This window comes from Micrasema longulum, unplaced genomic scaffold, assembly GCF_059751315.1.
Source record: "Micrasema longulum isolate JH-2025_06_02 unplaced genomic scaffold, ASM5975131v1 h1tg000611l, whole genome shotgun sequence".
Taxonomy (NCBI): domain Eukaryota; kingdom Metazoa; phylum Arthropoda; class Insecta; order Trichoptera; family Brachycentridae; genus Micrasema; species Micrasema longulum.
Genome location: NW_028277807.1, coordinates 637,924 through 650,711, shown reverse-complemented (window position 1 = coordinate 650,711; position 12,788 = coordinate 637,924). Strand labels below are relative to the sequence as shown.

The 12,788-nt window shown below is 34.8% G+C and overlaps 1 protein-coding gene across 3 annotated transcripts in view; it reads right to left on the bottom strand.

Annotated features, from left to right (window-relative positions):
* Nucleotides 1-12,788, bottom strand: part of PRL-1 (protein-tyrosine phosphatase 4A family member PRL-1) — a 117,570-nt gene that overhangs the window by 6,090 nt on the left and 98,692 nt on the right. For all 3 annotated transcript variants that reach the window (XM_088228869.1, XM_088228870.1, XM_088228871.1), the window contains 2 exons: nucleotides 7,172-7,353; nucleotides 4,349-4,985 (listed from right to left, as the gene is read on the bottom strand). In XM_088228869.1, coding sequence (XP_088084995.1) covers nucleotides 4,349-4,456 — 108 coding nt within the window. In that variant the 5' untranslated portion in view covers nucleotides 4,457-4,985; nucleotides 7,172-7,353. The remainder of the gene's footprint in view (nucleotides 1-4,348; nucleotides 4,986-7,171; nucleotides 7,354-12,788) is intronic.

Sequence of the window (12,788 nt, the reverse complement as noted above, 5' to 3'; positions counted from 1 at the left end):
TAAACATGTCAAGCAAAGTTTATTGCAAAATTAAATTAAAATTAATAACTTATCCTTTATTTTTTATTTCCTGATAATGAGTGTGATATTTGGTAATCGGGATGATTGGAGTTCGGATAAACGGAGTTCTACTGTACTTATCTGTTGGTATAAAAGCTAAGATGTTTTTACAATACTAATGCAAATAATCTTTTAAAATAAGTTAGGTATAGTTTACACAAGTCTATCTAAGCGGTCAGAGGGTCAAGCTACTAATGTATGATGTCTCTGGTACAATTATTCTCAACTAGGTCGAAACCTTTTTCTCTGTAAAATTTCATATTAGGTATACTCTGGACCAGTATCTATCTAAGAGATACTGACCATCTTGCCTACTTTATATTAAGGGTTAGATACACTACTGTTGGTATATTCATGCAGTGCTCTGTGCACTATTAAATAAGGGTAAAAATGAAAATAAACTTTTACCAAGAAATTTCACGTATTTAAATATTATTAAATTTAGCTTCCGGCTTGGCCGGTGGCACTTGTGTGTAGCTCCGACAAATTATGTAGTTAAATAGTGAGTGAACCAAATTAATTGAACTGTAAGGTGTTGAAATTACATAAAAATAAAACGCAAAGTGTTATGTATGAAATAAAGATTGTCTTAGTGAATATGTGAATAAATAAAGTAAAGATTGCCTTGACTCGATATTTTGTGGGACACGAAGCGCATTCCAGGAAGGGCCTTTGTGTGTGATGCGTTAATTTAATTCAACTAATTAGCATAAGCATGTAATCCTTCAGAAAAAGTGCGTGCATTTATAAAACAGTTTTATTCCAACGGGCAAAAACAGTGTCTAAAGTCTAAAGTGTGACGTGAGTTAAAATCAGTGCCCTAGCGAACATAATTCTCCAAAGATGGTTGGCAACATGTGAAGCTTAAACCGGGGACCGGGGCGAGGTGAGGGGCGGGAAGTTTGCACAATATCAGGGTGCAGTCACAGGGTGCAAATGCACCCACAGCACAGGCGGTAACCCTTGGAAGCCGGACACTATTAATTTTAAGTTTATGACTCCTATAGTGATAAGTGACAGTTATGAATTTTACTGTTAAGGTACTTTGTGAATGTTTATAATGTAAGTCTTAGGAATAATCTATTTAAGTCATTTATATTAATTTATTATAGGTCATGTGTAAAATCAAGTAGTAGTATGAGGGGTAGCATAATTAATATTAAGTAGGCAGGTAGAACGGGAGGATGCCTTTGGAGAACTTCGATGAGGCTCGCAACCCGTCAAGTTGTTCCTCCCATTTGCTAGATTCAAGATTGGATTGTCAGGAATCATTTTAATAATAGGATATGCTCCTGTAAATTCCGACTGCGAATCTGAGAAGGATAAGTTTTGGGAAAGTGTTATGAATGTAATGAATGGAAAAAAAGATGGTGAGAGAGTAATACTTGCGGGAGATTTGAATGGGTAGGTGGGAACTCGAAGAGACAGGATGGAGTCAGCCCTAGGCATGTTTGGAGATGGAAAGCAGAATGATAATGGAAGAAGACTCGAAGAGATGGGATGGAGTCAGCCCTAGGCATGTTTGGGGATGGAAAGCAGAATGATAATGGAAGAAGACTCCTAGAGGTATGTCTGGAATGAAATCTTTTTGTATCAAATACATTCTTTGATCATAAGGAAATCCACCAGTATACGTGGGAGAGAGGCAATGAAAGATCTATGGTCGACTATGTAGTCATTGACTCTAGATTGAAGCCTGTGACAGTTGATACGTGGGTGTACAGAGGAACCGAAATGGAAACAGATCACTTCTTGGTGGTATCAAGAGTAATCTTGTTTCAAGGATGACGGTCCAAGACCTGCAAAATGCAGGCGCTTTCCAGAGTCAAAGTTGAAAAACTCCAAAATGACTGCATAAAAGATAATTTTAAAAGGGCCGTAAATCTTAGACTGATGAAAATATGAGTATTGATGCAATATGGGAATGTTTGAAAAACGGTTTGTGTGAATCTGCGATGGAAGTATGCGGTATAACGAAACAAGGAAGGAAGAAAGGTGATGCTTGGTGGGACGATGGAATAAAGAAAATAGTGCAAGAAAAGAAGGAAGCATGGTTAAATCTGCTGACAGTGAATAAAGCGGTTGGTAGTAGGTATGCAGAATTAAAAAGCGTATATGATAAATGTAAGAAGAGAGTGAAACAAGGTGTGTGTGAACAAAAGAAATTGTTGAAAGAAAGAGAGGGAATCAAAATGACCGAGAACTTCCAAGAAAATATAAAGATATTCTGGAAAGCGGTAAAAAATTCCCAAAACAGAAATGAAAGTGGATGTATGACAGCTATAAAATGAAAAGATGGAAAAATGGTGACTAATGATAGTGGAATAAAAACGAGATGGAAGGAATACTTCGGGGAGGTGTATGAAACACATACAGGAAATATAAGCACTGCAGCACCTCTTCAAGTAAGTTTAAATGCAGATGATGGTACGACAGAGATAAGAATGGAAGAAATAAGAAGTGCTGCCAAATATACGAAGAATGGAAAAGCGCAAGGTTTTGATAATGTTGCAACAGAGTTTATAAAGGCGGGTGGTGAAATAATTTTTGTAAGGCTGCACAAGCTTTTTAACTGATGTTTAGAGGAAGAATACACTTCTTCAGACTGGAGAAGGGCTGTTGTTATGCCTCTATACAAGGGAAAAGGTTCAAGGGTGGAATGCGGAAATTATAGAGCAATCAGCCTTTTGAGCGCTGTTGGCAAAATGTATGGAAGAATACTTATAGAGAGAGTAAGAAAAGTTACTAAGGATAGAGTGTGGGATATTCAGAGCGGTTTTATGAATGGAAGAGGATGTATAGATCAAATATTTGCTTTACGAAACATGACAGAGAAATTTATTGCTAAAAACCAAAAGCTTTTCTGTGCATTTGTCGATTTGCAAAAAGCGTTTGATAGAATTGACAGAGAAAAAATATGGAAGGTGTTATCAGAGTATGGGGTGAGCAGAAATCTGACACGAGCTATTGCTTCTCTGTATAAAGACAGCACAGCATGTGTTAGGGTAAACGGAACATATACATCGTGGTTTGACATTCATAAAGGAGTGAAACAGGGATGTGTGATGTCACCATGGCTGTTCAACGTGTACATCGATGACTACATGAAAGAACTGAAAGGCTTAAGAAAGGGATCAAAAATGGGTAAATTAAATGTCAATTGTCTTTTGTATGCTGACGATGTCGTGCTTCTTGCTAACAACAAAGAGGAACTGCAATTCTTGGTAACAAAGGTCTACGATGCATGCAAGGGAAGCGATTTGCTGATGAAAGATGGCTGATGGTTTTTGAAAGAAATGAAAGTATGACTTAATGTGAAATCACTGTGAATAGAGTTATACTAAAACAAGTAAAGGAATTTGTGTATCTGGGAAGTATGTTTACTAGGGATGGAATGACTGTGAAAGATATTGAAAGGAGGGTGATTGCTGGGATCAGAGTGAATGGATCACTTAAATCAACCTTGCCAAATAAATGTTTGTCGCAAGAGGCAAAATTAGCAGTTCACAACGGAGTCCTGATCCCGACCCTGATGTATGGGAGCGAAGTATGGACTTGGAAAAACAGGGATGAAAGTAGGGCTGAATGCTGTCGAAATGCGATCTCTCAGGCGAATGTGTGGTAAAACTATGCACGATAGATGCACAAATGTTGAGATCCGTACCTTATGTAAGGCTGAGACAAGCATTATCGACAAAATCAAGAAAGAAGCTCTGCGCTGGTTTGGACATGTAGAATGAATGAACAGCGGAAGAACGGCTAAGAATATTTACAATGCGAATGTTGATAGATGCAGAAATAGAGGTAGACCGAGAAAGACATGGCATGACCAAATCCAACAAATACTTAAAGATGGACATGTCAAAAGTCGGAATAATCGGCGCGCGTGCATGAGAAGATGTATGAATGTAGAAGAAGCAAAATATGTATGCAAAGATAGAGTGATGTGGCGTTCTATCCTCTCTGCCTACCCTTACGGGGAAACGGCGTGATGGTTTGTTGTTGTTGTTGAATATTTCAAACAAACTCAAGTTTTCATTTTCAATAATAATAATTTTAATTCATTCTTATTTAAAATAAAAAAAGAAATATGATGATTTAGCCAAATATTTAAATTTTGGGGTTATTTTCAACGAGTTGCATATAAACAACTCACTATTGTAATATTGCAATGGGGACCGAGTTGAGTGACAGTGGGGTTCGAGTTCGCGACACTAGCCACAGGACCACAACGAATAAAATAATTTTACAGACCAAATATATAAATATAATTAAATCAAACAGTTACCTCTATGTAGGTGTTTATGGTGTGGTCGGATGGACGATCTGTGATCAGGAATTTCATTCCCTTGAACTCGATGAGTGCCGGAGCAGGTCTGATATCCTTCTGCCTCATGTTGGAGCTTGGTACTTCACACTATTCAACTAAAATATCACTCGCACTGTTATTTAACACCGGAAGCCAAACTATCTTGAGAAGCTAATAGACTCACAATGTTTATGGTTTTACTTTAGAAAAGGAGGTATGATCTGGTCAGTCTTCAGTTGTATACTTTAGTTTTTTAAAATGCTTTAGTTATTAAACTCAAAAATGACACTGTCCACTCGAACGAAAACTGTCGCGTAGTAGAGAGTCGACACGAAAATTATATCACTGCGGTAGAAAAGTAAAAAAAGAAACTAGAATCACGGAGATTAGCACAAAGAATGTGAGGGAAATAGCCAATCACATTGGAAACATGGATGTTCTGCTCTTCCGGAGGGTAAATAATATTTAAGCCACTTTGTAAAGTCACGATTGTTTCCCCAAGTTATTGAAACTTTTTTTTAAATTCCTCATATAATTGTGTTAAATAACTTAAAAGTAGCCACTAATTGTAACGATATGGTTCGGCGTGGTCGGTGCTCCCGATCCCGAAAGGTAACTGAAAACAAACACTCGATTAGACAATGCACTGGATAAAGGGGAAAACCTGCAAACCATTCATTTTGTTGCTTCGTGGAATATCACTTAATTACTTGACTCATAATATAATCATTAAACCAGGTAAGTTACCATTTTATTTTCAAAAACACGACGTTTTATTTTGCGAGCGATTTCGATAGTAATAATTTTCACGATAACGTCCGATCAATTTTTCAACGGCAGGAAATTCAAGACGATCGCTTATTGTAAACGGAAAGCGCAAACTCCGAAAAAACGCCTTCCTAGTTACCGGTAGAAGTATTAATGATGTTTGGATGACAGATTTCTATTCTGATTTCCGATCTGACAAGTTTATGAGATGTCACGTTACGAAAAGACCATCCAGTGCCAATGCATCATGCGCTCTGTGCCAAGGTCACTCTGGTGACTGACAGTTGTGTGACGCCTTTGTTGACTGCAAAAGAGCATCAACTTCCCAAAGAGGAGGAATTATTACGAACCGACAATATTGTAATGTCGCTACATTAACTGTGCCCTCTCGTCCCTTTCTTCTTTCGCTTCAAACAAAGTCTGAACGCCGTAAAAAAATACATTAAAAACTTAAAATAGGAAGTTGCAATGAGGAAGTTCAACCCTACTTAAAATTGGATATAAAAAATGGTTTCTTGCGCGCGGTAAAAATAAGAGGATTAAATTGTACGACAGTTTCTTGAAAATGTATGAAAAAAATATTTTAATAAAAACGAACTACCTGGAACGACGTCACTAGTTCATATGAATCAACCGATGATAAGAGAGTTGTGAAAAATTTCCGGTTTGCGGTAAGTCCACGGACCAATCGGCAGAACTGACCGAGAAGCGGAAGAAAACTTGAGGCGTCAAACGCGGAGTAATTTCAGAAATAAAAAACTTTAAAAAAAATCATAGAGCTGATAATATGATACACAATTTTTTTTTGACTTGGTTTAATTGTCTATTATTTTTTTTTTTAAACAATAAACTTCCTCATTAGAGTACATTCCATACGACTTTACGCGAGCTTCCTGATTAGCAAAATGAAATATTCGAATCCTGAAGACAGGTTCTGGGTAGTAACATTTTTCCGCAAAAATAATTAACAAAAATTTACCAGAACTATTATTAAAATATATATCGTCAAAATAAACGTAACCACTTACGAAGACTTCCGGCAGGTTCTTAAAAACGATTCAGATTTTTTTTATGATTAGGACTGTTATTATTTGGGTATCGAATGCACAGCACACGTTAAATATGTATTTAATTGTATACTAATGTAAGTTTAGTAATTTAACCGGAATGGCAATTACCACGCAATTCGTTTTATAATGAACGGGTATAATATTTATAGTAGAATGAAAACAATAAACTATTTCTTCGTAAAAAGGGTATGGAGTACATTACTGAATTGAAAATAAAATTCATTATTTATTACGACGACTACCAAAGTTCAAAGAAGAAAAGATCGTAAAATGTTTTCTGAGAATTGAATTTGCGAATTTCGTGATCACTTTCATAGTTACACATTTAACATCGAAACCATAAAATATATTATAAAATAGACTAAATTTATACTATGGAATATTTTTAGATTTAATGACAGACGAGCATTATATAAAGTCACGAATCCCGGATGGGTTAATTCAACAAATCCTTCAATTTGTGTTTGCACGGACTCCAAATTATACTGATTTATTTGGAAAATTAGTCACTGTGTACAAGCAGTTCTTTGACAAAATTTTAACTATAATATTATTTAAACGAATTATAACAGAAATTAATATCACTGTTTAAACTGTGTATTACATTAAAATATAGCATTAAAGAATGTGAAATAGTATAATTACTCTTAATACGTAACCAAAACGTGCTATCAGTTTGCAATTAAAATGTTTTTTTATGAATTTTATAATTCCAACCGTCCGCGTCTGCGCAATATATTTTGTAATTGCAAGGTGTGTTGCAATCTAGCCCTTTAATTTACAGAGGAAATCTTCCACCGGGCTGGCTCTATACACATTTCAAAATACTTCAACTATGTAAACAGGGGGTCATGTGACAATATATTTATTACTTTGCTAAGGAGAAATGGATCGTATCTCCATAAAGCGCTGTGGGTTTAGTCGAGGATGCGGAGGGAAGAAGGACGAAAACGGCATTAGTTACCTTAACGATTTGGCACTAGGCGCTAGGTGGGCTGGGCGGGTGTGAGCGGGCGTCATGTGGCCGAAGGCGGCGGCGGGTGGCGGCGGGCGGCGGCTTCTGCCGCTCTATTTGTGCTGTGCCTGGCAGTACTCGCCGCTGTCCAACCTGAACTCCATCAATGTCGCCAGTGAGCACACTCCCAACTGGAACCGAAAGGCAATAATCAGATTAAAGATACGAAGGATACACACAAAAGAAACATCATTCATAGGCCTTTAAATAAAATTACATCATTATTATTATACTTTCATTTGCTTCGTTTTAACATGCCACGAAAGCCTCGACTAAACAGACAATTCGCAATAAAAAAGGGGGTTAAAAAACATTCATAATGTTTTCAAACTAAATACAAAAGAGTAAACGTGAAATATAAAAAATAAAATACTTTAGGAGGAACGTAAAGTAATTACGTCAAAAGAAGCCCAGCAAAAATAAACCAATTTGTGAAAACGGGTCACGAAAGCGCCCTAGGAAAAAGGAACATTTTAGCTGGTTAAAATTTTTAAGTGAAAAAACTCGAAACAAAAAACAAATATCGCAGTAATATCGCATACATGAATTAATTTATACATTTAAATATAGTCGACTCCGCTATGGATTATAAATTAATTTCCAAACAGAACCAACTGAAGTCGAAAACGTCTTTAGATAAAGATCCCCACTTTAGCGGCAGAACGTTTGCCATTCTATTTGCAGAGTAATACTTTTCGTGGGAGTAAGTTGGTCAGCGTTAGTAACGATACGAGAAGTCAGAATGGCAGAATGGACTTATCCCGGTCCCGGAGCTACACGAAAAAACAACTAGAATGAGATCGCCGACATAAAAAATAATAATGCGAATATGAAACATATTTAGATATTTTCGGGGAATATTGCGTCAGATTCTGTTTAATATACTATGTTTTATACGTTCTGGACAAAATCGAGTCAAAACATACACAACATAATATATGTTGGTATAAATCCATAAAGCATTTAAAAATGAAAAGTAAAAAGCAACCCAGGGTAAGTTAACTATATTATTATAAATATATCATAAATAATATATTTTTTTAAACGCAATAATAGCTAATACACACGCAAGTTTCTTCTATAAAATCTCGTCTCATATCATTAGCGTGTCTTTTTATAAAATAAAGAATACCGTATTTTAGAATTATATGAAATAATGCAACAATAATCAATAGTATTAACCGGTTAAGTAAAAAAATCATAGATGATATAATAATAAATTCTTTTAGAAAAACGCACTTAATCCACATGAACATTGTACATAATTCATAGATGACAAATTCAAAATATAAACCGTATGTTGATGAATCATAATATTTGAATATGTATTGATTTTAGTATAGAAGAGTCCCGACTTAACAGGGAATTTTCTAATAACGACTTATTTTCATGGCCCGACGGCCATGAAAATGAATAATTCCGCTATAATAAAATTGCGTAAATATATTGACTGTCGTCGGCCTCGTGGTGTAGTGGTCAGCGCGTTTGCCTACCATGTAAGAGGTCTCGGGTTCGATTCCCGACATGGTTGACATGAAATGTTTATTTAAAATGGTGTTTTTACACTAGAATATTTCATAGTCCCCGGATTGGTACCTAAATGTAAGATTGATCATCTTACCGCCGTGTAACGAAAATGATCAAGATACACTGCGATTGTTGTACCAATGCAGTGCCCGGAAAGGGAATGATGACGAAATATATTTAAAAAAAATAATGATTACAAGTGAATGCGAGTAACTTATTTAATTACATTACAAAATTCTCATTTTGATAGTTAAAAGAATTCCATTATAGTTAAGCAGTAAATTATTTAATAAAAGTTATAAATAAAATATTAATATGTACTGAGATTAGGATTGTAATTAAAACGAATGCATATAATGATGACGTACATGCAGTATTCTTAACACATATTCCTGAATACAATACTGATATTATTTATGCAAACAAAATAATAAAAGAATGTTATTAAAATGTACAAAAAGCCAGAAGTATTGAATACACAGTATTAATACAGAAAACCACGAGAAAAATTGCAATTCATTAATACGATCTGATTTGGAAGCTGTAAATCGTATTTAACTTTCAAATAAGATGACAAACTAACGAATATTTTTTAAAGGGTCGATTCCACCACAAAAAGGCTGTTTTACGGTTTAGAGTATGTTGAAAATGTATGAGAACCATGAGCCCTAATATTACAACTGCATTATGATTAATTAAATGTATCAATTATTAATGATAAAAAGGCCATTAGGAATTGGAACTAGTTGCAGTATCACTAAAACATGTTTAATCTACTTAAATATTATTTATTAAAACAATTTATTTCGTGAATATTGATGATAACGAATAATCATTTTAAATTATTCACAATTATTTGCTTTTTAGATTCCACAAGTACTTTGTAAACAGGGGTTATCCCCCAAGACTGGTGAGATCTACTTTTGTGACACTGACCAAAAAGCAGCACCCAAAAAATTGCAGTGACTGCAGACAAATAAGTCTGACGAGTCATATACTGATATCGTTCCTATACATGCGAAGATTCGGAATAAATGCAAACAGGACCTGGACGATATGCAGTTTGGCTTTAGAAATGCCTTCGTTACAAGAGAGGCTTCATTAGCTATTAATGTTTTGCTGCAGAAGTGCCGTGATCAGAGAAAAGAGATTTTCGCATGTTTCATAGATTATGAGAAAGCATTTGACAGGGTAAAACATTCTAATTTGATGTAAATGTTGAGGGAGTGTAATATAGACAACAAAGATCAAATGTTTATTCAAAACCTATACTGGTACCAAACAGCTGAAATCAGACGCGGAAACGAAATATCAGATGCAATACCCATTCAGCGGGGAGTGCGACAAGGTTGTATCCTGTCCCCCTTGCTTTTAAACTTGTATTCTGGCTATGTTTTTAAGAAAGCGCTGAACAACAATGAAAGAGGCCTGAAGATCAATGGAGTTGTATAATAACAATTAATGTTGGAAAAACAAATTAGATAACATTTGGCCGACTTGATTACTCCACATTTTCTCTCAAATTAAAGGGTAGTGACATTGAAAAGGTGGACAAGTTTAAGTACCTTGGCAGCATTCTAACAGAGACCCTCGACCCAGATATAGAAATTGAATGCAGAATTGAGACGGCAAGAGCTGTTTTTCATAAAATGAAATCCCTATTCTGTAATGCTAATCTCAACTTTAAAAAAGGCAAAGATTGGTAAAATGTTATGTGTGGTCTGTATTGTTGTATGGCTATGAGACTTGGACTCTGAAGGTGAACACAAACAAGCTGGAGGCTTTTGAGATGTGGTTGCATCGCAGAATGCTTAATATATCTTGGACAGACCTGATAACAAACTCATACGTCTTAAGTCGAGCTAGAACGAACAGAGAACTCTTAACCACCATAAAAGTTCGTAAAATTTCGTATCTAGGGCATATAATCGTGAAGAAAAGTACCACTTGCTTCATTTAATTTTAAAAGGCAAGATTGACGGTCACAGAGGGGCTGGAAAAAGACAGATGTCCTGGCTGCGAAATATACGAGACTGGACTGGCTCGGGACTGTGGAGCAGATTTTCCGGGCAGCACAGGATAGAGATACTTTTGCCAGGCGGATTGCCAACGTTGGGGATACCTGACAGGGCACTAAGAGAAGAGAGAAGTATTTTTTTAAATTAGAATAATTCTTTACTTTTAAATAATTTATAGATAGGTAGGTAAGTAGCACATTTACATACAATATCGGTAAACGTTCTACGTTTCTTTAAACTTCCACCACGAGGTATTATTATTTTTTGCTCTAATATAAACGACATGCTAACTTTGAAAGTATCACGTGACTTCACAGAACCAACAATAACTATTATATATTTCCGTTAAAAAAAAAGCTTTCATCTGCTCTTTTATAACTGTGCCTACCCAGAAAAAAACGTTATTATAAAACAATTAAAAATAAATTAATTAAATCGAACTCTTCTATTTTTTGATCTCAGAAGAAAAAGGTTTTATAGTTTTGGGCGTTGTATCCATAATCCATACCAATCGACATAGGTAGTATCAAAACGAAGACAGGTATGTGGAAAGCATTCAGAATAAATACTGCCAGAACGACATTAAAAATTCTTAAGCTGTCACGAAAGCTTTTACCATAGAATTGGGTACCTACTACAAAATAACATACACAATTTAAATTCAACAATACAATACAAGCATTGACCGGTATTGGTATGAATTAGAAAACTTAAACAAACAACTAAAATAAAATGTCTAGCTATGATAATATATAATTTTTCAAATTAATATATTTGGCGAAATCAAATAGAGATTTACCAATGGATTATTCAAAAAATGCAATTGACTTAATGCGTACATTGATTTATTTAATAAGCAAAAATATGCCATTCTAAATAAACCGATAAACCAAAAAACTAGTATTTCTGGTAAAGCATTTACAATAAAATAAAGTAGCATTATTTCGATATATTGTTATTAAATTTGAACTAAGTGCATTATATTATATGCATCTCTTTTACTTAGCAAGCCTGTACCGAAAGCGATAAATATTTTTTATTTGAAAATTGATTTATAAACCCTTACGGATTATTACATTCATTTTACATAAAATAATATATACATTTTTCATTTATACCCTGTTGTTCAAAATAATATTTTTTACATATTTTGAAAAGTTTGTCTGAGTCTTTGTTTAATTTTGTCTGGTAGTTTATTGTATAATTTCAGTCCCTGGTTCATTAGTCTTGATTGTCCTTGTCTTGTTTTAGAAAGTTGTATATGGTGTTTGTCTGATATTCTCGTATTATGTCCATGTTGACTACAATTTTTTACAAGTTTTAGTTTTTCGTCTACAATTACATTAGTGGCTAATTTATGGATAAATTTTAATGATTCTAGTTGAAAGAGTTCAGTTATATTAAATTGCTTAGTTTGTTTAAAAAGTTCTCTAGTTGCAGTTAAATAGGGAAGGTCATATACTAACTTTAATATTTTATTTTGTTGTCTTTGTAGTCTGTTTATGTCATTTTGATATCCTGCTCCCCATAGTAGTTGCGTATATGCATAATATTAATCGTCTTAAAATTATTGATTGAGTCTGCGTGTACGGGCCTGTTTTACACGCATCGCGCCAATCCAGTCGGTCCGGTAAAATCAGGGTGGGTGGATACTTATTTATTATTTTCTTTTTTGGTTTTATTTATTTAGTTTCTACTCGCGGGTAAAAAATTTGCTAAAAGAAATCGAGTGGAGATTAGTTCATCTCATGGTGTACTATTTCGTGTGTTTACTTGCCAATTGATAATTGAAATAATACAAAAATTATAATTATTGATGAACCCACCCTATGATTTTTTCTTAAAGCCATCCATGTTGAATAGGTCAGCGATAGCAGAAGACATGCGTCGTTTGGAAAGGGAATACACATGCGTTCTTAATTGTTTTGTAAAACGTTATCTCTCTCTTTCATCACCAAACTGGTTCGAGAAAACGTCAAATATGTTGAGGTTATAAAATCGAAGTTAACTTTGTGTTTGTT